At 37.3% G+C, this 27,125-nt stretch overlaps 1 protein-coding gene across 9 annotated transcripts in view; it reads right to left on the minus strand.

Moving 5' to 3' along the window:
* Positions 1 to 27,125, minus strand: part of OSBPL6 (oxysterol binding protein like 6) — a 215,937-nt gene that overhangs the window by 92,186 nt on the left and 96,626 nt on the right. For all 9 annotated transcript variants that reach the window (XR_004527409.2, XM_019922927.3, XM_019922924.3 and 6 more), the window contains exon 2: positions 6,194 to 6,451. Coding sequence is in view for 8 of the 9 variants with exons in the window: in XM_019922927.3 (XP_019778486.1) it covers positions 6,194 to 6,295 (102 nt within the window). In the remaining variant the exon portion in view is untranslated. The remainder of the gene's footprint in view (positions 1 to 6,193; positions 6,452 to 27,125) is intronic.

Here is a 27,125-nt window from a genome sequence, read left to right on the forward strand (position 1 = left end):
ACCCATTAGCAGAGAGGCTGCCTAAAATCATACTAAGTTCACAGACACCCCAAAACACACCACCGGACGTGGCCCTGCACACCATAAAGACAAGATCCAGCCCCACACACCAGAACACAGGCACCAGTCCCCTCCACTAGGAAGCCTACACAAGCCACTGAACCAACCTCACCCACTGAGGATGGACACCAAAAACAACAGGAACTACGAAACTGCAGCCTGCAAAAAGAAGACCCCAAACACAGTAAGCTAAACAAAATGAGAAATATGCAGCAGATGAAGGAGCAAGGTAAAAACCCAACAGAACCAAACAAATGAAGAGGAAATAGGCAGTCTACCTGACAAAGAATTCACAGTAATGATAGTAAAGATGATCCAAAACCTTGGAAATAGAATGGAGAAAATACGAGAAACATTTAACAGGGACCTAGAAGGACTAAAGAGCAAACAAACTATGAAGAACACCACAATAAATGAAATTAAAAATTCTCTAGAAGGAATCAATAGCAGAATAACTGAGGCAGAAGAACGGATAAGTGACCTGGAAGATGAAAGAGTGGAAATAACTACCGCAGAGCAGAATAAAGAAAAATGAATGAAAAGAATTGGGACAGTCTCAGAGAACTCTGGGACAACATTAAATGGACCAACATTAGAATTATAGGGGTCCCAGAAGAAGAGGAGAAACAGAAAGGGACTGAGAAAATATTTGAAGAGATTATAGTTGAAAACTTCCCTAATATGGGAAAGGAAATAGTCAATCAAGTCCAGGAAGCACAGAGAGTCCCATACAGGATAAATCCAAGGAGAAACATGCCAAGACACATACTAATCAAACTATCAAAAGTTAAATACAAAGACAAAATATTAAAAGCAGCAAAGGAAAAGCAACAAATAACATACAAGGGAATCCCCATAAGGTTAACAGCTGATCTTTCAGCAGAAACTCTGCAAGCCAGAAGGGACTGGCAGGACATATTGAAAGTGATGAAAGGGAAAAACCTACAACCAAGATTACTCTACCCAGCAAGGATCTCATTCAGATTCGACAGAGAAATTAAAACCTTTACAGACAATCAAAAACTAAGAGAATTCAGCACCACCAAACCAGCTTTACAACAAATGCTAAAGGAACTTCTCTAGGCAGGAAACTCAAGAGAAGGAAAAGACCTACAAAAAAACCCCCAAAACAATTAAGAAAATGGTAACAGGAACATACATATTGATAATCACCTTAAATGTAGATGGATTAAATGCTCCAACCAAAAGACACAGGCTGGTTGAATGGATACAAAAACAATACCCGGACATAAGCTGTCTACAAGAGACCCACTTCAGACCTAGGGACACATACAGACTGAAAGTGAGGGTATGGAAAAAGATATTCCATCCAAATGGAAATCAAAAGAAAACTGGAGTAGCAATTCTCATATCAGACAAAATAGACTTTAAAATAAAGACTATTAGAAGAGACAAAGAAGGACACTGCATAATGATCAAGGGATCGATCCAAGAAGAAGATATAACAATTATAAATACTTATGCACCCAACATGGGAGCACCTCAATATATAAGGCAAATGCTACAGCCATAAAAGGGGAAATCGACAGTAACACAATCATAGTAGGGGACTTTAACACCCCACTTTCACCAATGGACAGATCATCCAAAATGAAAAGAAGGAAACACAAGCTTTAAATGACACATTAAACAAGATGGACTTAATTGATATTTATAGGACATTCCATCCAAAAACAACAGAAAACACTTTCTTCTCAAGTGCTTATGGAACATTCTCCATGATAGATCATATCTTGGGTCACAAATCAAGCCTTGGTAAATTTAAGAAAATTGAAATCGTATCAAGCATCTTTTCTGACCACACGCTATGAAACTAGATATCAATTACAGGAAGAAAACAGTAAAAAATACAAAGACATGGAAGCTAAACAATATGCTACTAAATAACCAAGAGATAACTGAAGAAATCCACGAGGAAATAAAAAAATACCTACACACAAATGACAATGAAAACACAATGGCCCAAAACCTATGGGCTGCAGCAAAAGCAGTTCTAAGAGGGAAGTTTATAGCAATAAAATCCTACCTCAAGAAACAAGAAACATCTCAAATAAACAACCTAACCTTACACCTAAAGCAATTAGAGAAAGAAGAAGAAAAAAACCCCAGAGTTAGCAGAAGGAAAGAAATCATAAAGATCAGATCAGAAATAAATGAAAAAGAAAGGAAACAATAGCAAAGATCAATAAAAGTAAAAGCTGGTTCTTTGAGAAGATAAACAAAATTGATAAACCATTAGCCAGACTCATCAAGAAAACAAGGGAGAGGACTCAAATCAATAAAATTAGAAATGAAAAAGGAGAAGTTACAACTGACACTGCAGAAAAACAAAAGATCATGAGAGATTACTACAAGCAACTCTACGCCAATAAAATGGACAACCTGGAAGAAATGGACAAATTCTTAGAAGATCACAACCTTTTGACACTGAACCAGGAAGAAATAGAAAATATAAACAGACCAATCACAAGCACTGAAATTGAAACTGTGATTAAAAATCTTCCAACAAACAAAAGCCCAGGACCAGATAGCTTCACAGGTGAATTCTATCAAATATTTAAAGAAGAGCTAACACCCATCCTTCTCAAACTCTTCCAAAATATAGCAGAGGGAGGAACACTCCCAAATTCATTCTACAAGGCCACCATCACCCTGATACCAAAACCAGACAAAGATGTCACAAAGAAAGAAAACTACAGGCCAATATCACTGATGAACATAGATGCAAAAATCCTCAACAAAATACCAGCAAACAGAATCCAACAGCACATTAAAAGGACCATACACCATGATCAAGTGGGGTTTATCCCAGGAATGCAAGGATACGCAAATCAATCAATGTGATACACCATATTAACAAACTGAAGGATAAAAACCATACGATAATCTCAACAGACGCAGAAAAAGCTTTTGAGAAAATTCAACACCCATTTACGATAAAAACTCTCCAGAAAGTAGGCATAGAGGGAACCTAAGTCAACATAATAAAGGCTCTATATGACAAACGCACAGCCAACATCGTTTTCAATGGTGAAAATCTGAAACCATTTCCTCTAAGATCAGGAACAAGACAAGGTTGCCCACTCTCACCGCTATCATTCAACATAGTTTTGGAAGTTTTAGCCACAGCAATCAGAGAAGAAAAAGAAATAAAAGGAATACAAATCAGAAAAGAAGTAAAACTGTCATTGTTTGCAGATGACATGATACTATACACAGAGAATCCTAAAGATACCAGCAGAAAACTACTAGAGCTAATCAATGAATCTGGTAAAGTAGCAGGATACAACTTTAATGCACAGAAATCTCTTACATTCCTATATACTAACGGTGAAAAATGTGAAAGAGAAATTAAGGAAACACTCCCATTTACCACTGCAACAAAAAGAATAAAATACCTAGGAATAAACCTGCCTAAGGAGACAAAAGACCTCTATGCAGAAAACTATAAGACACTGATGAAAGAAATTAAAGATGATACAAACTGATGGAGAGATATACCATGTTCTTGGATTGGAAGAATCAACATTGTGAAAATGACTATACTATCCAAAGCAATCTACAGATTCAATGCAATCCGTGTGTAACTACCAATGGCATTTTTCACAGAATTAGAACAAAAAATTTCACAATTTGTATGGAAACACAGAAGACCCCAAAAAGCCAAAGCATCTTGAGAAAGAAAAACAGAGCTGGAGGAATCAGGCTTCCTGACTTCCAACTATACTACAAAGCTACTGTAATCAAGACAGTATGGTATGGGCACAAAAACAGAAATATAGATCAATGGAACAGGAGAGAAAGCCCAGAGATAAACCCACACACATATGGTCACTCTATGTTTGATAAAGGAGGCAAGAATATAAAATGGAGAAAAGACAGCCTCTTCAATAAGTGGTGCTGTGAAAACTGGACAGCTACATTGAAAAGAATGAAATTAGAACACTCCCTAACACCATACACACAAACTCAAAGTGGATTAAAGACCTAAATGTAAGACCAGGCACTATAAAACTCTTAGAGGAAAACACAGGCAGAACAGTCTATTACATAAATCACAGCAAGATCCTTTTTGACCCACCTCCTAGAGAAATGGAAATAAGCCCAAAAATAAACAAATGGGACCTAATAAAACTTAGAAGTTTAGCACAGGAAAGGAAACCATAAACAAGACAAAAAGACAACCCTTAGAATGGGAGAAAATATTTGCAAATGAAGCAACTGACAAAGGATTAACCTGTAAAATATAAAAGCAGCTCATGCAGCTCAATATCAAAAAAAACAAACAAACCAATCCAAAAATGGGCAGAAGACCTAAACAGACATTTCTCCAAAGAAGATATACAGATTGCCAGCAAACACATGAAAGGATGCTCAAAATTACTAATCATTAGGGAAATGCAAAATGCAAATCAAAAGTACAAGGTGTCATCTCACACTGGTCAGAATGGCCATCATCAAAAAATCTACAAACAATAAATGCTGGAGAGGGTGTGGAGAAAAGGGAAACCTCTTGCACTGTTGGTGGGAATGTAAATTGATACAGCCACTATGGAGAACAGTATAGAGGTTCCTTAAAAAACTAAAAATAGAACTACCATATGACCCAGGAATCCCACTACTGGGCATATACCCCGAGATAACAATAATTCAAAAAGAGACATGTACCACAATGTTCACTGCAGCACTATTTACAATAGCCAGGACATGGAAGCAACATAAGTGTCCATCGACAGATGAATGGATAAAGAAGATGTGGCACATATATACAATGGAATATTACTCAGCTATAAAAAGAAACAAAATTGAGTTATTTGTAGTGAGGTGGATGGACCTGGAGTCTATCATACAGAGTGAAGTAAGTCAGGAAGAGAGAAACAAATACTGGATGCTAACACATATGTGGAATCAAAAAAAAAAAAAAAAAGGTTCTGATGAACCTAGGGGCAGGACAGGAATAAAGATGCAGATGTAGAGAATGGAGTTGAGGAAATGGGGAGGGGGAAGGGTAAGGTAAGCTGGGATGAAGTGAGAGAGTAGCATGGACATATCTACACTACCAAATGTAAAATAGATAGCTAGTGGGAAGCAGCTGCATAGCACAGGGAGATTAGCTCGGTGCTTTGTGACCACCTAGAGGGGTGGGATAGGGAGGGTGGGAGGGAGATGCAAGAGGGAGGGGATGTGGGGATATATGTATATATATAACTGACTCACTTTGTTGTACAGCAGAAACTAACACACCATTGTAAAGCAATTATACTCCAATAAAGATGTTAAAAAATAAATAAAATAAAATAAAATGGGGGGGAAAACTCTTCAAGAATGTTCACTAATTAAATGTCCCCCAAAAGGAAAGTTTTCATGAAAAGTTAACCTCTGCTTATTGTGCATTTCCAGTTACACAAGAAATTCTTCTCAATATTACAATAGCAAATGATAATATTCAGACAAGTGCTGGGCAAAACAATCACCTGTTTTGACAATGAAGAGAATTCACATGCCTAATCCCCATACAACCTTGCCTGTAGAATAGGCACTGAAGTAGTAATAAAGTAACTGTGTAAACAAAAATAATTTACAGAATGGGCTCAATGGGATAATTAAGCACCAATAATTTATTTCCTCTATTGATTTTAATTCTCTTAATTCCCTGATTCTACAATTTTATTTGTAACCTGATTCCTGAATCTGACTGTTACCAGATTCCATGAAACTCCAAACAGAAGTTAGGGCTTGGCAGACCAGTGAGAGACTTGGAGGAAGACTGTTCAGATCCCTTTCCACCTCCATGAATGAGGAAGGAAGAACAGAACATTCATGTTCCAGAAGCTGCCTCTTGCCTCCAGGTACAGATGTGAGGAGAACACTGCAGGGCTTCACTTAGCTACCCTTCCTGTAGTTTGTACTCTGAAAAAGGATTCTAAATCACAGAAAAGCTAGAGCAGGATCTTCACGACATCATCAGGTAGATCTACAGAAAACAGAGAGTTTTCCTGTGGAATAAAAATCTTCGCAGCAAAAATTTCAGACTTAATTAGCAATCCCATCATATCCTAATGGTACTATAGTTGCATAAAATAACAAAATGCACTTTACACTGTTATCTTACCTGCCTACTGTCCCTTTGAGAGGATGCCGAAGAGGAGGCACTTCTATGGGTGGGGGTGGATGTTCTATGAGCAGGGGATATGCCCTTCTCATCTGAACTCATAGCTGCAGTTTGAATCTAGTTGTATGCACTGAAGACCATCCCAATCGTGTCTCCAATTCACAGACAAAGAAGCAGATGATTTTTCAGCTTTAGTCCATTTCATGAATCAGGTTTGACTAGAAAAGATGAGGCAAATACTGAGGGTGTCCAAAACACCTAAAAGCAAAATGAACAAACAATAAAACCTCATGTGAATGATTTAAAAATCCTTAAATTAGAAATCATTTTTTCTAGGCAACAGTACTAAAAGGTGAGAGGGAGAACTCTGACACATTACAAAATACTATTTCTTCTTCTAGATTTTAAGGTAGAGGATAAAAGCATTAGTATGTAACAAAAGTTTGTCAACATGGAAAACAGGAAGAAACCACACGTTAAAGTGATATTCTTCCCTTGTATTGTTGTTTTAAAGCAGATTACAATGCTAAGTTCTGGACCCTCATGCCAAAGTATATCAGTTTCTTCCCTTGAAATTTAATTTGCCCTGCTCAGTGGATTATAATAAGAGCTCCATCCATGTTTGTCATCAGTTTAGTTCAGTCATGTCATGCATGTGATGGTTAAATCTGACAAAAAGCAGTCAGTGACAAAAGGCAAAAGAGCTGATGTACTTTATGCATCATATGATCCAGCATTTGGGAAGGATCAAGGAATACACATATGTACTGTTATCTGTACTTCAAGACCACAGCATACCTACATATGACTCGCAGCAACCAGCAGGCTCACAAGTATCTACAGACTGACAGGCATGTCCCGGGACTGGGGTAATGATGGAGTTGCTTCACTTATCCACAGCCAAGAACCATTTCATTTTTCATTTGGATTTATATAAGGAAAGTCTGCATTGTAACTAATAGAGCTAAAAACTTGTCCCCAAGAGAAGCATTGTTCAATTGGCAACACAGGTTGCTAGAAAAAAATTTTTTTTAAAGGTAAGCATGATAGTGTAAGCATGATAGTTTTTTTAAAGGTAAGCATGATAGATGAAAAGCTTACACAACAAACAATCTGTGTCCCAAAGCACTGACAACTAAAGTGAACTTGTCCTCTTCTAAGAAGGTGGAAGGCTAAGTTCCAGGCCCAATCTTAATCATAATACCTTGAAGGAAGCATAGAACCCTTGGGTAAGTACTTTAGCACAAATTAGAAAAGAAAGCTGCTGGTGATGAAGAGAAATCAATCTTGAGGCCAAAGAAAAGTGAGACCTAAACTTTTCAGTCCAGAGGGAGAGACAGTCAATGAAAAAAATCAAAAAGGATGAAGATGCATGGAGTATTAGGAGGACACACAGCGAGGGCAACTCACTAGGTCTGGAGGTCAGAGGTATCACTGTGCAAGTGGGCTTGAGCTGAGATCTGAAGGATACGAAAGAGTTAACCAGGTGTCTGGTTGTCCAGCTGGGTGTGATCAATGAATTCACGCTGGTCAATATGATCAGAGCACACAGAGACAGTGCCATGATGGTCAAAGAAAGGCACAGGTCAATTCCTGCAGGGACTTGTAGTCCATGTTCAGCATTTTGATTTTTATCATGAGCATAGGAGGCCATACAGAGGTGAGGTATAACCAGATTTGTGTGTTTAAAAGATCACTTTGGAAGCCATGAGGAGAACCAAACTGGGGAAGTAAAGAAGATGAGGGAGGCCTGATCAGGAAACAAGAGATAGTGAACTAGAGAGGTGGCAGGAAACTCAGCACCTAGTCCTGTCAGTTGTGAGTAGACATGGAGGAGGAAAAGTGGTGTTGAGGATGGTTCCCAGGTTTCTGGTATTCCTAGCGAGGGCTGGCCAAAGGAAATCCACAACTGACAGCAGGTCATGAGTATGGTTTCAGACGTGTTAACTTTAAGGTACAAAGGAGGCATTCAAGTGGGGACAAACACATGGAAAGGTAGGTCTGGAGCTCTGAGGGATTTAGGCTGGAGACAAATGTTTAATAGACTATGTTAACAGTACAAATGTATCGAATGACTTATGTATAGATCATGTAAGCTCTGCAAGTGCAAGCAAATTAAATTTTATACAGGCATATAGTTGTATTTTTTAAATCTGCAACATTATGTTAACGGAGTATGGGACCCTGAATATAATCAGGATTTTAATGGTTAATAGGTTATAGAAAATATTCAAAAGAACAATCCCAATAATTAAAAGGCAAATGACTATAAATCGGAAAAACCTGGGACCTTCTAGTGAATAGAAGTTGTGCAGCTCCTTTCACAAGATTTTGACATCACCTGTCACCACAGGGAAAATAAAAGCTACTTACTGCCAAATTCGAAGACTTTCTCTTGAAACAAAACTAGTGTTTGGGCTAATAGAAATGTAAAGAGCTGTGGAGCTCTTTCTTTGGCTTGAGATCAGGTTTTGTTTAGTACTGGCAAGAGACAGTAATAAGCTGACAATTGCTAGGTGGTCAGCTAATCCTTCTGTTTTATGAAGGTAGCCTAATAAGCGTAAGTAAAGTTTCTCAAGCCAAACTCTGGTGCCAGCAAACAGAAAGCAAGAACACTGCTCAAATTCTTGATGTGAAGTACTTTGCTTTCTGGTCCAAGATGCTTTACAAGTATATGCTGATACTTGAGCTAAAAGTACGGAAGCTAAAAGTTCTGTGATGTGCTCAAGTGCCCCAAGGGATGAGGCCGAGACAACCAAACTCATCAAACTCTCATCCATTTGGAAGTAAATTTAATCCAAGCTACATCAAGGGCCAACATTTCTTCTGATGTACTTTTTCTTTTCCCTAACAGCAACCAACTGCACTTTCCTCATTAACATCAATGTCAACACCTTGGTTTTAATTTAAAATGATATTTTCAGGGTAATCTGTCTTTGAAGAAAGGGCAGCATTTTGGTTGAATTATAATTATGAATATCTTGAATAATGTCAGGAATGTGGAAAAGGTGAGTGAGAGAATTTAATTCATTCCAAGAATTGTTTTTGAGGTTACTGTTTTTGTTTCTATTATTTTTAAAAATCTCTTTTAACAAGAAGAGTTTCAGGTACCTAATATAAGGTTGAATGAAATGACCTTTAAAGATCATTCCAATTTGATTATAAATCAAGTGTCTGATCACTGCTCTATTTCAAAATGCATTACAAAAGTAAGTCTAAACTCTGTTAGTAGGTTGCAACTATTTATTCATTATTCCTAGAATGTAAGAATTGCTGTGACATTTTAAAAAAGACTTATTTCATCTCTGTCAAAGCACATTTTCAGAAATCGCTGAAACAAAATTCTAAACCTATTTTAGACCATAGATTTTTTTTTTCTTTTTTTGCAGTATGTGGGCCTCCCACCGTTGTGGCCTCTCCCGTTGCTGAGTACAGGCTCCGGACGCACAGGCTCAGCGGCCATGGCTCATGGGCCCAGCCGCTCCGCAGCATGTGGGATCTTCCCAGACCGGGACACGAACCCGCGTCCCCTGCGCCACCAGGGAAGCCCTAGACCATACATTTTAATGTCAACACCAACATAATTCCTCTACTCAATGAGAAAAGTATTGTGGCTGAAAACAGCAATATGAGAGCCTAACATCTAATTTCCTTGTTTCATTCCTCCTTCACATCAGTGGGATCACTACAATTGTTTCTAAGTACTGTAACATTTGCATTTACACTGAGTGACATAAAATTCAGATTTATGACCTAGGGACCTAACTAAAGCAAAAAGTGGCAGGAAAGACTTCTACAACTTGTTGTTTCCAGGCATCATACATTGTGTGTGTTCAGAAAAACATCTGAAACTGGGGACTACTTAGCCTGGGCTAAGTTGTGATGTGGTCACACACAACTCCAGAATCTCAAGGGCTTAAAAGAAAGGTTTATTTCTTACCCATTTACATGTCCTTAGGAGGTCGGCTGCTGCCCTGCTCTATATCCTCTTCCTTCCAGGCCAAAGGAGAAACCCCCATGTGAAGGAGGAAAAGAGCCATGGCAGGACCACTCGACAGTTCTTAGAGCTTTTGCTTGTAGGCGGCACATGCCACTTACACTCACGTTTTATTGGCCAAAGCAAGTCACATGGGCAAATTGAAGTCCATGAGGCATGAAAGTATAATCCTCCCAGAAGAAGAGGTAGTGATTACTTGGGCACAATAATATGATGTACTACATTTACCACAGGAAAAGATTAAAAGTACAGATGAAAATATTTAAATTGACTCTAGTTTCGTCACCTAGAAATAATCCTGGTTAACATTTTGGTTACACTTTAACCAAAGTAGAAGAAAAATGTCCATACTCTCTGCAATATGCTTTCTTCAATCAACAATACATTGGTAACAGCCTTCCTTGTGAACAAAAAAACTTTAGTATCACCATTCTTAATCACTATATATAAGGCCACCACACAGACGTAACACAATACATTTGACTATTCTTCTAGTGGGACATTTAGATTGTATTCAGTTTATTCTGAAACAATGAGATTTATTACAGAAGAGTTCATTATGATTATTCACTTTTGATTATTATAAAATGACCTGCTTTGTTTATTTCACTGTTTTGCTTTATTTGATATCACCTGCTTTCTTTCTGTTGTAATTAATGAAATTTGTCCATGCTTTTACATTTAAACTTTCTATTTCTATTCTTTTGTATTATGTGTTCCTCTAGTAATGATCACGTTGGGTTGTTTTAAAAAAATCTAATTTTAGTAAAGTTTTCCCCATTTCCATTTACTGTTTCACTAATAGTTGGCCTTACCCCTGTCATACCATTTTACACTTTCTATTTTTTGGTTCTTCTTCGTTTCCTTTAATGGGTGATGGCTTTTCCTATATAATCTGCCTTTCCTTATAATACTGCTTTTTACATGGTTTTAACTGACTTTTATATTTCCCATTAATTTGGAAGATACAATTCCCCCTTTAAAGTTCTATTAATGTTCTCCTTTAAGTCTCTCTAAATCATGCTGGAACCTGGAGTCTGTAAGTGACAAAGTCAAGAGTAAAATGGCATCTTTCGAGTCTTCACTTGCAATATAAGCCTCCCTTCCCCCTGGCCCCCCCCCCCCCAAAAATCAAAAATTTCTCCTCAGCCTTCATCTCAACTTGGTGATTTAATCTGGAGTTTTGCAGAATCACGCTTAGGATTCGAGAGCAATAGCGAGGAGCTGATATGACTTTTTCTGTTTGGGGCCAACTGAGACCTCTAAGTACGAGGACAGACTAAGAAAAGCAAAGCCTTTCTTTGCCCTTTTCAAGCAGTCTCCTTCTCCTCAAGTGCGGCTGAGGTTTGTCATAATCAGGACCTGGCTAGACTTTCCTCAATTTGAGATATCATAGAATTGGGGTCTAGTCCTCCACAGTTTTGAAATTAGATTGTTTTACGTCAGTGTTCGGGTTAGAGATAGTTTGCCTTTTCCAGTATTTGCATCACTTATTTACAGAGAATTAGGAGGAGGCACATTAGATAATCCTAGACACCAGTCACCTGGAGCAGGACATTCCTATCAACTGACCTTATCAACGCAAATGTCTTTGTACTGCTAGGTGGAATAAACTGGTTTTCTATCAAGATCATCACCAGAACAACAAATGCCTATTGTCATTATATATTATAGTCATTACAATGTCATTATATAATAAAGTTTTTTTTCCTTAAATAGAAAGGGTAGGAAATCTTTTTTATTTCTAAAGTCATTAAGCCACAGATGAGAAAAAGAAAATTAAGGACTGATTTCAAGAAGGTAAGCTGGAGACTGCCAGGAAAGATGGCAGGGTAACATCTGATAAGGATATTCCTAGAAAATGACTAAACAGCAGTGACTAAAAGGATTAAAAAAAAAAAAAAAAAGACCATTAGTACTTACTCTAGGGAACAGTGGCCACCACATGCCATAAAGTCTAAGGAATCACTTCATTCAGGACCAAACCAGGATGTATGAAACCAACATATGACTCCCCTTCTCAAGACAGTGAAGTGGTATAGGAAGAAAGTCTGGGAAGCTCCACCAGTTTCCTCAAAACTGGAAAGACAGGTGGCAAGAGGCACAGGGAAAAGGGTGGCCACAGATTAATAGCTTTCAGAGGCCATGGAGGCACACCTCTCCTGGCATGGCAAGTCCACAGGTACCTTGATTGCCCTTTGCTGCTTTCCTCAATCTTGCCTTTGGACAAGCATCACGGACATGTCCCAATGCACCCTCAAAATACAGCCTCCAATCCCCAAGCTGGCCTCTGGTGGAGTCGTTTGCAAAACTAAGGAGGAAAATGTACACAGGCACAAGTTCTCTGATTGTGACCAACCAAGACTCTAATCCCTCCCCACAACTCCTAAGGCTCTTTACACTAAGTAAATGACTAAAGATAAACCTATGTTCTATATCACCCAGCCCTTCAAGGTGAATTTTAAGAGGATTTGAATGCTAACCAAGTAAACATGAAGGGAGCCAAGGATACTTGGCACAAATAACCTTTTGACAAAGAGCAGCTTTTATACAAAGTATAAAAAAAAAAGTATGTGTATAAAGCACTATGAAAAATTATTCCCCGGATAGAGAAAATTATTATGTGAAAGAGATAGAGGGTTTATTTGGAATGTTAATTCTAGCAAAAAAAAGAGAGGTAGCTTTAGAGCACAACTGCTTTACACTTTCACAACATCTTTTTAGAAAAATGGAGTCTCTGAATAAGAGATAAGACAGGCTCAGATGCAATGGGAACTGGCAAAGGTAGGAAATTAAGGAAACATATAATGACACCATAATTTAAATGCAGTAATTAAAATATTAATGAAGGACAGAAAGATTCTGCAGAAAAAAAAGCCAGTCAATAAATAAATGAGAGGAAATTCCCTGGTGGTCCAGTGGTTAGGACTCAGCACTTTCACTGTGGGGGCCTGGGTTCGATCCCTGATCAGGGAACTAAGATCCCACGTGCCTTGCAGTGTGGCCAAAAAAAACAAATTACAAAAAATAGATTAGAAAGATAAAGCTGAGGAAATCAGCTTGCAAACAGAAAGAAGGGCAGGGAAAAGTTAACAGATAATGCAGCCTGGATCTACAGATACTAATGACTCTGAAAACAATAAGCAAAAAGAAAAGAAATAACATTAAAAAATATTCCTGAACATAAGGAAGACTTCAACTTGGAAAATGAAATCTTTATCAATAAAAATAAATATCTTTATCTGGCAAATTTAAAAAAGGCTTCATCAGGTAAAATTAGTAAAAAGCAAATCAAAATAAGATAGATCCTACTGAAATTGCTGAATTTAGATCACATTCTCTGAAGCAATTCAATAAATTAAATATTAATGAAAAAGAAGAAGCGAGTAGGGGTTAATTCTAGAAAATTTTTGAAAAATACACTTCCTAAATATGTCTTGGGTTGAAGAAAAATAAAACTGATATCGTAGAATATTTGAAAATAGACAAAAGTAGAAGCCAAAAGCACTCGATCCTGTCCCTCTCCCTCTCTCCCCTCTCTTTCTCTCTGAGCGGTAGAGTGGATTCTCCAATTAACTCAAGGGTGAAAAACTAAAGATAAAGGCAATTGAAGAACATTCAAAATATTGTAATGAAAATATTACACATTTAGAAATGTAGAACATAGCTAAAGCTATAATAAAAGGAAAATTCATGGTCTTAATCATTTCTATTACTAAATATGAAAGAATAAAAACAAATGCATTAACATTTATAAACTTATAAAATTAGTAAAGATAAATATAGGGAAAGTAACTATAATTACTCTTGGATTTACAAACTTAACTGTTTTACTTTATGTATTTACTTATATTTTCATTTTTAAATATGTAAGAAAACAGGAATCATAAATATAGAAATAAGGTTACAAAAAGTATATAGCCGGGCTTCCCTGCTGGCGCAGTGGTTGAGGGTCCGCCTGCCGATGCAGGGGACACAAGTTCGTGCCCCGATCTGGGAAGATACCACATGCCGCAGAGCGGCTGGGCCCATGAGCCATGGCCTCTGAGCCTGCGCGTCCGGAGCCGGTGCTCCGCAACGGGAGAGGCCACAACAATGAGAGGCCCGTGTACCGCAAAAAAAAAAAAAAAAAAGTATATAGCCAAGGAAGAGTAGATACTAAATTACGAGATAATTGTTGCAATCCATAATAAACAACTAAAGCTAATAAGAAGTCAGAATATTCTACAATCATCCTGACTTAAAAAGTACGCCATCCATTTAATATCCATTCCCAAATATTTATGAACTCCTAACAAATATTGGAACACCTGTCTTTACATGTTTGTGCTGTTCTGTACATACACACACACACACACACACACACACACCCCCATCAATCCAGCATCAAGCTTAATGGTGAAAGATTATTACCATTTCTATTGATGTCAGCAACAAAATAATAACACTGGTTATCATCCTATTGACACTATGTTCACAGAGTGCTAACTAATGAACAATAACATTGTCCAACTGAAATGCACGTGAGACTCAAATGAAAATCAAACAGGAAAAAAAAAAGATTTCATTACAGTACCTGGTTACAGTATATATGTGTATGTATGTACGTGTATATATATATACCTTCATTTTTAAGAGAAAGAAGCCAATCTGTAAAGGCTACATACTACATAATTCCAGCTATATGACATTTTGGAAAAGGCAAAACTATGGAGACAGAAAAACGATTGGCTAGACTGGGTGCACTAGGTGGAGCATGGAGGATTTTTAGGGCAGTGTAACTATTCCGTATGACGCTATAACGGTGAACATAAGTCACACGTTTGTCAAAACGCATAGAATGTACAACACCAAGAGTGACTTCTAAAGTAAACTATGGACTTGTCAGTGTGGATCCATCAGTTATACTACTCTGGTGTGGGATGTTGATAATGGGGGAGGCTATGTGTGTGTGGTGGGAGGAGGGGGGATGGGGGAACTCTCTGTGCTTTCTCCACAATTTTGCTGTGAACCTAACTGCTCTTAAAAGAGTGGGGCTTCCCTGGTGGCGCAGTGGTTGAGAGTCCGCCTGCCGATGCAGGGGACACGAGTTCGTGCCCCGATCTGGGAAGATCCCACATGCCGCGGAGCGGCTGGGCCCATGAGCCATGGCCGCTGAGCCTGTGCATCCGGAGCCTGTGCTCCGCAACGGGAGAGGCCACAACAGTGAGAGGCCCGCGCACCGCCAAAAAAAAAAAAAAAGTAAAGAGTGGTTTTAAATTTTAAAATATATTTTGTAAATTTCAAATAAAAAAATAAAATTTTAAACTTAAAAAACCCTTAATATGTTTATATCAGTAAGAAAATTATTTAACAAAAGGATTATTTAACAACTTCGAAAAATAAAAACGTTGAATCTCTTACGTCATACTTCAGATCACAATATATTCTAAATGGCTTAAATTTTAAATGTAAAATGAAAACCATAAAAAGCAGTAGAAAATATTTTAGGTAAATATTTAATTAACTTGGTATGCAGAATAATGTACTAATCATGGCAACAAAATCAGTATCCATGAAGAAAAAAACTAGGAAAAAAATCTATGACAAAGTGTTAATATTTTTAATATATGAAGAGTTACTGCAAATCAATGAGATAAATTAAAACATTATCAGTAAAATGGATAGAGAACATGCATTGGCAATTCACAAAGGAAGAAACATAAATGAATACATTGGTGATGGTAGTTTAGGTTGTTTTAACCTTTCTGGAAGAGTTTAATTTGATTAGGCAATTCTACTTCTAAGAATGTGTCCTAAGGAAATAATCAGGTGTGTAAAGATGTATGTATCTTTGTGATAAAATAAAAACAATCCAATAGGGGGAATTCCCTGGTGGCCTAGTGGTTAGGATTCCAGGCTTTCACTCCCGTGGCCCACGGTTCAATCCCTGGTCAGGCAACTGAGATCCCACAAGCCCTCAGTGCAGCCAGAGACAAAAAAAAAAAAAAAAAAAAACCCAAAACAAAACACAAAAACAATTCAAGGTCCCTAAAATTGGTGAAATAAATTATGGTACAAATATCAACAATTTAGGTGATGAAACCTGAGATGATTTTTCCCCCCAAATTCTAAATATTCATTCTTTTTTTTATACTGGGTATATATTAATTAAAGGAGAAATAATAAAGCAATTTCCACTTTGAAAATTTTTTTTTCTTTTGAGATAAAGCATATGATTCAACTTTTAAATCTGCTTTTAAAGGCATATAAACTTTATAGATAAATATGAATAAAACATGCTAAAATATTCTATTTTATGTCTATTTAAAGCAGAGAATCAAAGAAGAGGATTGTGAGAGGAGAAAGAAAGGTAGACACACACATTCTCTATTACACGCACACACCTAACGGAACACAAAGTCACTGGACCAACACAAGAGAAATCTGAAACACTATCCACGTTCTCATACATACATTTTTTAAATGAGAGCATAAGGAAGAAAGATATGGGTTTTCTAAACCATCAAGTAACGTCCAAGTCTTGTGGCCTTTAAAATTGCATTAAAAAGGCAATGCAATTAAAGTATTTCTACAATTCAAATATGTGGGGAAATCACTTTTTTTTTCCATTATTGATTATATTATTATTATTTTTAACATCTTTATTGGAGTATAATTGCTTTACAATGCTGTGTTAGTTTCTGCTGTGTAACAAAGTGAATCAGCTATATGTATACATGTTTCCCCATATCCCCTCCCTCTTGCTTCTCCCTCCCACCCTCCCTATCCTGCCCCTCTAGGTGGTCACAAAGCACTGAGCTGATCTCCCTGTGCTATGTGGCTGCTTCCCACTAGGGGAAATCACTTCTTACTGGACAAATTACATAAAATGACTCCAAAGGCATGATTTGACTCCAGAGGGAGAAATAGTTCCTCAGTATACTTTAAACATTTATATTTCCGGTCTAAGTAAAAGTCTTGTATACCAAAGGTATACAAAAAGCCTCTAGCTTTTTGAACCAGTCTAAATTTTCTTCAGTTATTTAAGAATTATTGTTCCACTTATTTGTTACTATTCATATGGAAGTTTCCCTGAAAGTCAGCTTAAATTAGCCATTTTCTAATATAACACTAATCTCTGTTAAATTATAATGTAATAATGTATTTATCTGAGAAATGTAATTTGAGTTGATGTATTCTCTAATTGGGACATATGCCCCTAGATTTAATAATTATATATTCTTCCAAATCTAGCTTTAATTTTGTACTTGGTATGAAATTTATATTCTAAGAACATGGAAAGCTCTTTTTTCCTATTTTAGGTTTTGTTGGTTTGGGGCATTATGCATTGACTTGTTCTCAGAACTTCCAAAAATTGCTAATCATAAAGAGATTAGGGAATACTTCCTTCTCCTGAAGAACTAAACTACCTCTTATATCTTTCCCCAAGCAATCCTTTTCGTTGGACATCTGCTAATTTTATAATTAATAAAACATTAACAGCCTTACAAAAAATTATCAATGAGCAAACAACAGCACATCAAAAATATTATTTGAGGTTGGAGTCCTGTAAAAAGATCACCTACCTCCTTCCTAGCTTGCTCTATCATAATGTCGGGGGAAAAAATACCAATAAAAATATTCATAGTGCACAGATGAGGAAAGTAGGGCTTAGGAAGTTTATTAAACAGAGTCCTCATGCTGGTTTTCAAATCTACGTGAGATCAAAGCCCATGCAACAAATTCTTTCATCGCTGTTTACCCTTAACTTACTAATAAATCAAAATGAATAACCTAAGCAACAAATCAAGTTTTTTGTTTTTTTTTTTTTGGTATGTGGGCCTCTCACTGTTGTGGTCTCTCCTGTTGCAGAGCACAGGCTCCGGACGCGCAGGCTCAGTGGCCATGGCTCATGGGCCTAGCTGCTCTGTGGCATGTGGGATCTTCCTGGACCGGGGCACGAACTCGTGTCCCCTGCATCGGCAGGCGGACTCTCAACCACTGCGCCACTAGGGAAGCCCTCAAGTTTTTTACGGTATTATTGATGGCATACAATACGCACTTATAGAGGTTCTTAGCTTGGGTTCATGACAGGTTTAGCGTATTCTTTAAACCCCGGAAACAATATGAAAAGTGTTGGCTATACATACATTTTATATTTCTAGGGAGATATTCAATAGCTTTCAGTAGATTATCAAATGGCTAAAATGTACATTCTTGGGAGTTCATATTTCTAAAAGGATTGATATTAGCACAGGTTTAAAAAAAAAAACCCATGGGCACAAAAGCTGTACAACATATTTAATATAATGAGATCGCAGGACATTTGATTTTGATGGTAGCACGTGCCATGGACATTCCTGACAAGGCCATTTCGATACCATCATTTGATAATTTTACCAGCGCTAATTTTCTAAGAATTGTCAGTCACTCTTTCCTTCATCATTTGGTTTCTGGCCCTTGCTAACCTGTTTTGAAAGGACGCTTGGTAATGTCATAATTTATATTTTAACAGAAAAAACAGCATTAGGAAATAAGGTTCCCATGACTGCTAATAGGTACTGATTGCCAGCAGAGTGAGGACTTTTTGGCAATAACAGGAAACATCAAAGATTTTTGCCTCTGCTTTGTGACCTTGAATAATCATTCATAAATCCATGCTGAGTGTGTGTAAACTCTTACTGAGGCACCAAGTGAGGTAACAACAATGTCCCATTCTCCAGCGAAATTTCCTGTCAAAACAACAGTTTCTGTACTGACTTGAGGTATGCTGAAGAGTTGGCTAAGGCAGATGAAAGGGCTTAGGTTAAAAATGTTCATGAATTAATGCTGGTGCATTGCTACTGGGAATGTAACACGGTGTAACTGCTTTTGAAAATGGTATGGTGGTTCCCCAGAAAATTAAAAATAGAAATTCAGCAATTCCAATTCTGGGTGTATACCAAAAGAATTGAAAGCAGCAACTTGAATAGATATATGTATACACATATTCGTAGCATAATTATTCATAATAGCTAGAAGGTAAAAGCAATTCAAGTATCCATCAATAAATGGATAAACAAAATATGGTATATTCATACAGGCATAACTCAGAGGTATTGCAGGTTCAGTTCTAGACCACCGCAATAAAGCAAATATTGCGATATAGTAAGTCACATGAATTTTTGGTTTCCCAGTGTACATAAAAGTTATGTTTACATTATACTGTAGTCTATTAAGTGTGCAATAGCACTATGTCTAAAAAAAAGTGCAGGGGCTTCCCTGGTGGCGCAGTGGTTGAGAGTCCACCTGCCGATGCAGGGGACACAGGCTCGTGCCCCGGTCCGGGAAGATCCCACATGCCGCGGCGCGGCTGGGCCCGTGAGCCATGGCCGCTAAGCCTGCGCGTCCGGAGCCTGTGCTCCGCAACAGGAGAGGCCAAAACAGTGAGAGGCCCGCGTACCGCAAAAAAAAAAAAAAAAAGTGTATACCTTAATTTAAAAATACAAAACAAAAAACAATTAGAATAGTAACATTAAAGATCACTGATCACAGACCACCATAACAAATCTAATAATAATGAAAAAGTTTGAAATATTGTGGGAATTACCAAAATGTGACACAGAGACATGAAGTGAGCAAATGCTGTTGGAAAAACGGCACCAATAGCCTTGCTCCATGCAGGACTGCCACAAACCTTCCATTTGTAAACAACGCAGTATCTGTGAAGCACAATAAAAAGCCAAGTGCAATAAAATGAGGTGCGCCTGTAGAATGAAATATTATTCAGCCTTCAAAAGGATGGAAATTCTGACACATGCTACAACATGGATGAAACCTGAACCATTATGCTAAGTGATATAAACCAGACACAAAAGGACAAACATTGTATGATTCTACTTGGTAGAGTACTATATGAAGTAGTCAGGGTAGTCAAGTTTGTAGAGAGACAGAAAGTAGAAGAGTGGTCACCAGGGTCTATGAGAAGGGGGAAATGGAGTTAGTATTTAATAGGTACAGAGTTTCAGTTTGGAAGATGAAAAAGTTCTCGAGATAGAAAAAGGTTGTCTAAATCCCTTTGGGCTACTATAGCAAAATACTGGGTGGCTTAAGAACAGAAGCATTTATTTCTCACAGATCTGAAGGCTGGGAAGTCCAGGATCATGGCACTGGAAGATTTGCTGTCTGGTAAGGACCCACTTCCTAGTTCATGGATGGCTGTCTTCTCACTGTGTCCTCAGATGGCAGAAGGAGGAAAGGGATCTCTGGGGGGTCTCTTTTATAAGGGCACTAATTCCCTTCATGACTTAATCACTCTCAAAGGCCCCACCTCCTAATACCATCACCTTAGGGGTTATGATTTCAACATGAATTTTAGGGAGGACACAAACATCCAGACTATAGCGGTGGTGATGGCTACAGAACAATGCGAATGCATTTAATGCCACTGAAATGCACACTTAAAAATGGTAAATATTATGTATATTTTACAATAAAAAATGTTCTTGTGTCATCAATTATAATGACTTTCATAATATGCAGGCATTAATTATATTATTCTGTGCTCAGGTTTCATCTTCTTTATAATTTTTTTCCTAACCTATTAGAGAAAATTGCCATTTCAACCTGTATTACGTCTATACTTATGCATACATATTGAACATACACTGCACTGAGTTTATCTGTAGTGATCTTGTATGATCTTTGAGGGTGGGGACTATGTCACATTCAACATTACAGTCTAATGTCATGGGCCACAAAAACCACTCAGATTGTTTACTGGGCTTATCATTTTATAGTTAAGACTTAAGGCCTCCATTCTATACATTAAGTACAGTTGACTGTGTGTACAGTCTGCCTGTAGATAACCATCATCATGTCAGTTATTTGATTTTATTACACTTGCACAAAGATAATCCAAAATAACCCAAGTGATGTGCAGATTGGAGTTCCCTATCTGTTCAGTAGTCAACTAGAGAGAAAGACTGTACAAAGCTCAACATTCCCAAGAGAAAACCTCCGGGTTGTCCTAAAAAAGGACCCATCAGGCTGCTAATGGTGCTCTAGAGGCCTGGAGCATTATTATTAGGTCCTATTCTCCCAGGTGCTGAGTTGTACATTAGGAATAGGAATAGAGGCAGCAGTGTAATTCTTTCAAAACACTGCTGATAGACTTAATTGATATTTATAAGACATTCCATCCAAAAACAACAGAATACACTTTCTTCTCAAGTGCTCATAGAACATTCTCCAGGATAGATCATATCTCGGGTCACAAATCAAGCCTTGGTAAATTTAAGAAAATTGAAATCATATCAAGTATCTTTTCTGACCACAACGCTATGAGACTAGACATGAATTACACAAAAAACACTGTAAAAAATACAAACGCATGGAGGCTAAACAATACGCCACTAAATAATCAATAGATCACTGAAGAAATCCAAAAGGAAATTAAAAAATACCTAGAAAGAAATTACAATGAAAACACGATGGCTCAAAACCTATGGGATACAACAAAAGCAGTTCTAAGAGGGAAGTTTATAGCAATATAATCCTACCCCAAGAAACAAGAAAAATCTCAAATAAACAACCTAACCTTATACCTAAATCAATGAGAGAAAGAAGAACAAAAAAAAAAACCCAGAGTTAGCAGAAGGAAAGAAATCATAAAGATCAGAGCAGAAATAAATGAAATAGAAACAAAGAAAACAATAGCAAAGATCAATAAAACTAAAAGCTGGTTCTTTGAAAAGATAAACAAAATTGATAAACCATTAGCCAGACTCATCAAGAAAAAAAGGGAGAAGACTCAAATCAACAGAATTAGAAATGAAAAGGAGAAGTTACAACAGAATACAAAAATACAAAGCATCCTAAGAGACTACTAAAAGCAACTCTATGCCAATAAAATGGACAACCTGGAAGAAATGGACAAATTCTTAGAAAGGTATAACCTTCCAACAATGAACCAGGAAGAAATAGAAAATATGAACAGACCAATCACAAGTAATGAAATTGAAACTGTGATTAAAAATCTCCCAACAAACAAAAGTCCAGGACCAGATGGCTTCACAGGTGAATTCTATCTAACATTTAGAGAAGAGCTAACATCCATCCTTCTCAAACTCTTCCAAAAAATTGCAGAGGAAGGAACACTCCCAAACTCATTCTATGAGGCCACCATCACCCTGATAGCAAAACAAGGCAAAGATAGTACAAAAAAAGAAAAGTACAGACCAATATCACTGATGAATATAGATGCAAAAATCCTCAACAAAATACTAGCAAACAGAATCCAACAACACATTAAGAGGATCATACACCATGATCAAGTGGGATTTATCCCAGGGATGCAAGGATTCTTCAATATACGCAAATCAATCAATGTGATACACCATATTAACAAATTGAAGAATAAAAACCATATGATCATTTCAATAGATGCAGAAAAGCGTTTGACAAAATTCAACACCAATTTATGCTAAAAACTCTTCAAAAAGTGGGCAAAGAGGGAACCTACTTCAACATAATAAAGGCCGTATACGACAAACCCACAGCAAACATAATTCTCAATTGTGAAAAACTGAAAGCATTTCCTCTAAGATCAGGAAAAAGACAAGGATGTCCACTCTCGCCACTATTATTCAACAGAGTTTTGGAAGTCCTGGTGGCGGCAATCAGAGAAGAAAAAGAAAAAAAAAGGAACACAAATTGGAAAAGAAGAAGTAAAGCTGTCACTGTTTGCAGATGACATGATACTACACACAGAGAATCCTAAAGATGCCACCAGAAAACTACTAGAGCTAATCAATGAATTTGGTAAAGTAGCAGGATACAAAATTAATGCACAGAAATCTCTTGCATTCCTATATACTAATGATGAAAAATCTGAAAGAGAACTTAAGGAAACACTTAATTTCCATTTACCATTGCAACAAAAAGAATAAAGTACCTAGGAATAAACCTACCTAGGGAGACAAAAGACCTGTATGCAGAAAACTATAAGACACTGATGAAAGAAATTAAAGATGATACAGAAAGATGGAGAGATATATCATGTTCTTGGATTGGAAGAATCAATATTGTGAAAATGACTATACTACCCAAGCAATCTACAGATTCAATGCAATCCCTATCAAATTACCAATAGCGTTTTTTACAGAACTAGAACAAAAAATCTTAAAATTTATATGGAGACACAAAAGACCCCAAATAGCCAAAGCAGCCCGGAGGGAAAAAAACAGAGCTGGAGGGCTTCCCTGGTGGCGCAGTGGTTGAGAGTCTGCCTGCCGATGCAGGGGACATGGGTTCGTGCCCCAGTCCAGGAAGATCCCACGTGAGCCGTGGTCGCCGAGCCTGCGCGTCCAGAGCCTGTGCTCCGCTAAGGGAGAGGCTACAACAGTGAGAGGCCTGCGTACCGCAAAAAAAAAAAAAAAAAAACAGAGCTGGAGGAATCAGACTCCCTGACTTCAGACTATACTACCAAGCTACAGTACTCAAGACAATATGGTACTGGGACAAAAACAGAAATATAGATCAATGGAACAGGAGAGAAAGCCCAGCGATAAACCGACACACCTATAGTCAACTAACCTATGACAAAGGAGGCAAGGATATACCATAGAGAAAAGACAGCCTCTTCCATATGTGGTGCTGCGAAAACTGGACAGCTATATGTTAAAGAATGAAATTAGAACATTCCCTTAACACCACACACAAAAATAAACTCAAAATGGATTAGAGACCTAAATGTAAGACTGGACACGATAAAACTCTTAGAGGAAAACATAGGAAGAACACTCTTTGACATAAATCACAGAAAGATCTTTTTAGATCCACCTCCTAGAGTAATGGAAATAAAAACAAAAACAAACAAATGGGACCTAATGAAACTTAAAAGCTTTTGCAAAGCAAAGGAAACTACACACAAGACAAAAAGATAACCCTCAGAATGGGAGAATATTTGCAAATGAATCATCGGACAAAGGATTAATCTCCAAAATATATAAACGGTTCATGCAGCTCAATATTAAAGAAACAAACAACCCAATCCAAAAATGGGCAGAAGACCTAAATAGACATTTCTCCAAAGAAGACATACAGATGGTCAAGAAGCACATGAAAAGCTGCTCAACATCACTAATTATTAGAGAAATGCAAATCAAAATTACAATGAGGTATCACCTCACACCAGTTAGAATGGGCATCATCAGAAAATCTACAAACAACAAATGCTGGAGAGGGCGTGGAGAAAAGGGAACCCTCTTGCACTGTTGGTGGGAATGTAAATTGATACAGTCACTATGGAGAACAGTATGGAGGTTCCTTAAAAACCTAAAAATAGAATTACCATACAACCCAGCAATCCCATTACTGGGAATACACCCAGAAAAACCATAATTCAAAAAGACACATGCACCCCAATATTCATTGCAGTGCTATTTACAATAGCCAGGTCATGGAAGCAACCTAAATGCACATCGACAGACAAATGAATGGATAAAGAAGATGTGGTACATATACACAATGGAATAATACTCAGCCATATAAAGCAACAAAACTGGGTCATTTGTAGAGACGTGGATGGATCTAGAGTCTGTCTTACAGAGTGAAGTAAGTCAGAAAGAGAAAAACAAATATCGTATATTAACGCATATATGTGGAACCTAGAAAAATGGTACAGATGAACTGGTTTGCAGGGCATAAACAGACACAGATGTAGAGAACAAACGTTGGACACTAAGGGGGGAAAGTGGCGGCAGGGTGCAGGTGGGGGTGTGATGAATTGGAGGATTGGGATTGACATGTATATACTGATGTGTATAAAATTGATGACCAATAAGAACCTGCTGTATAAAAAAATAAATAAAATTTTAAAATTAAAAAAAAATACTTGAGATACTGATTTAAGTGAAGGAATAGGAGTCCTGATGGTTTGAGGTCCAGATAATGTCAAACTCATGCTACATTATAATTAACAAAGAAATGGATGACAAAAGGCCTGACCTCGAGCATTCCTTTTTTATCAGATCATGGGATCTCTTATCTCAGGGTCTTTTCTTCCTCTGCACAGAGAAGATACTTTTGTGCCCAACCTACCTCATGGGATTTTATGAGAATCAAGAAAGAATTACTTTAAAATACACACACACATCTTGGAGTAAAGCTGGCAGATTGAATACAGGATCTATTTCACTCCAAAATGCCACTAAAAACAACAGTGACTTTATTTTTTCTTTAAGTAAAACCCCACAAGAGTGGTGAGGACAGGGGACAGTAGCAACAGAATTTGGGGACTGGAAAACAGATAAAAGTGGAAAAATGGTATCTGGGTCATTAGTGAATCTAGTCAAAAAGACGGTGAGTGGAAGTTTAAGAAATATAAAGGAAGGTCTAAAATGTCACTTGATATTGAATTGTGATGAAAAAAAGCTACTGTCCCCCAAATTCCAAGCTTGGGAAATGCCAGCACTGTCTACTACAGAGGTTTTGAAAGGTGGTATTAGGAACAACGTGTCACCTGGAAACTTATTCCAAATGCAAAGTCATTTTTTTTTTAATTGAAGTACAGCTGATTTACAGTATTGTGTTAGTTTCAGGTGTACGGCATAGTGATTCAGTAGTTTTGCAGACTGTATTCCATTATAGATTATTACAATAAAATGGATATAATTCTCTGTTCTATGCAGTAAATCCTTGTTGCTTATCTGTTTTATATATAGTAGTTTGTATCAGTTAATCCCATACCTCTAATTTGTTCCTCTCCCTCTCCCCTCTCCCCTCTGGTAACCCAAGTTTACTTTCCATATCTGTGAGTCTGCTTCTGTTTTGTATATACATTCATTTGTATTATTTTTTAGATGTCACATAGAAGTGATATCATACAGTATTTGTCTTTCCGTATGACATTTCACTAAGCATAATATTCTCTAGGTCTATCCATGTTGCTGCAAATGGCAACATTTCATTTTTTTTATGGCTGAGTACTACTCCAGTGTGTGTGTGTGTGTGTGTGTGTGTATTTTATATATATATATATATATATATATATATATATATATATATAAAAAATACACCACATCTTCTTAATCCAGTTTTCTGTTGATGGGCATCTGGGTTGCTTCTATGTCTTGGCTATTATAAACAGTGCTGCTATGAACACTGGGGTGCATGCTTTGAATTAGTGGGTTTTTTTTTTCCAGATATATACCTAGGAGTAGAATTTCCAAATGCAAATTTTTGAGCTCATCCATACCAGCAAATCAAACACTCTAAGGCCCAACACTCTGTGTTTTAACAAGCCTGTTAGCTATGTAGCAGGTGTCGATGATTGCCAAAGGGGCCCTGCTCGTCACAGGGAATAATTACAATATATAGTATTAGACACAGATTCACTCCCAAGTAATAGGCCTAAAGCCTCAAAAATAAAAGGATTTTTAAGACTTTTCCTGAGAAATTAAAAAAATAGTAAGAAGAATTTCAAGTGATAACTAAAGCATTTATCTTTTAACGTTTACAGAAATGAACTTTATATTACAAAATTATTTCTAAAAACTTCAGAAAGCTCATGGAAAACTTTTACTAAAAAAACAGTACCTCCATTTATGAATTAAAAAAAATAAAGCAGAAAGCTCTACCATGAACCAACAGGACTTTGTTGTCTACTAATCCTTGGGATTGCAAAATTTCTTGGATCCCAAATTCAGAAACAGAAGGAGATAACCCAGTCACTGCTTTTGTCTAGACCAGAAGTCAGCAAACTTTTTACATAAGGGGCCTGGCAGAAACCTTTCTAGGCTTTGTGAGCCATACCATCTCACTGCAGCTACTCAACACTACCGTTCTATAGTAGTTTCCCCTTATCCGTGGTTTTGATTTCCAAGGTTTCAGTTACCCACATCAACCATGGTCTGAAAAATATTAAATGGAAAATTCCAGAAATAAACAATTCATACATCTTAAATTGCATGC

Source organism: Tursiops truncatus, chromosome 7, assembly GCF_011762595.2.
Source record: "Tursiops truncatus isolate mTurTru1 chromosome 7, mTurTru1.mat.Y, whole genome shotgun sequence".
Lineage (NCBI taxonomy): Eukaryota > Metazoa > Chordata > Mammalia > Artiodactyla > Delphinidae > Tursiops > Tursiops truncatus.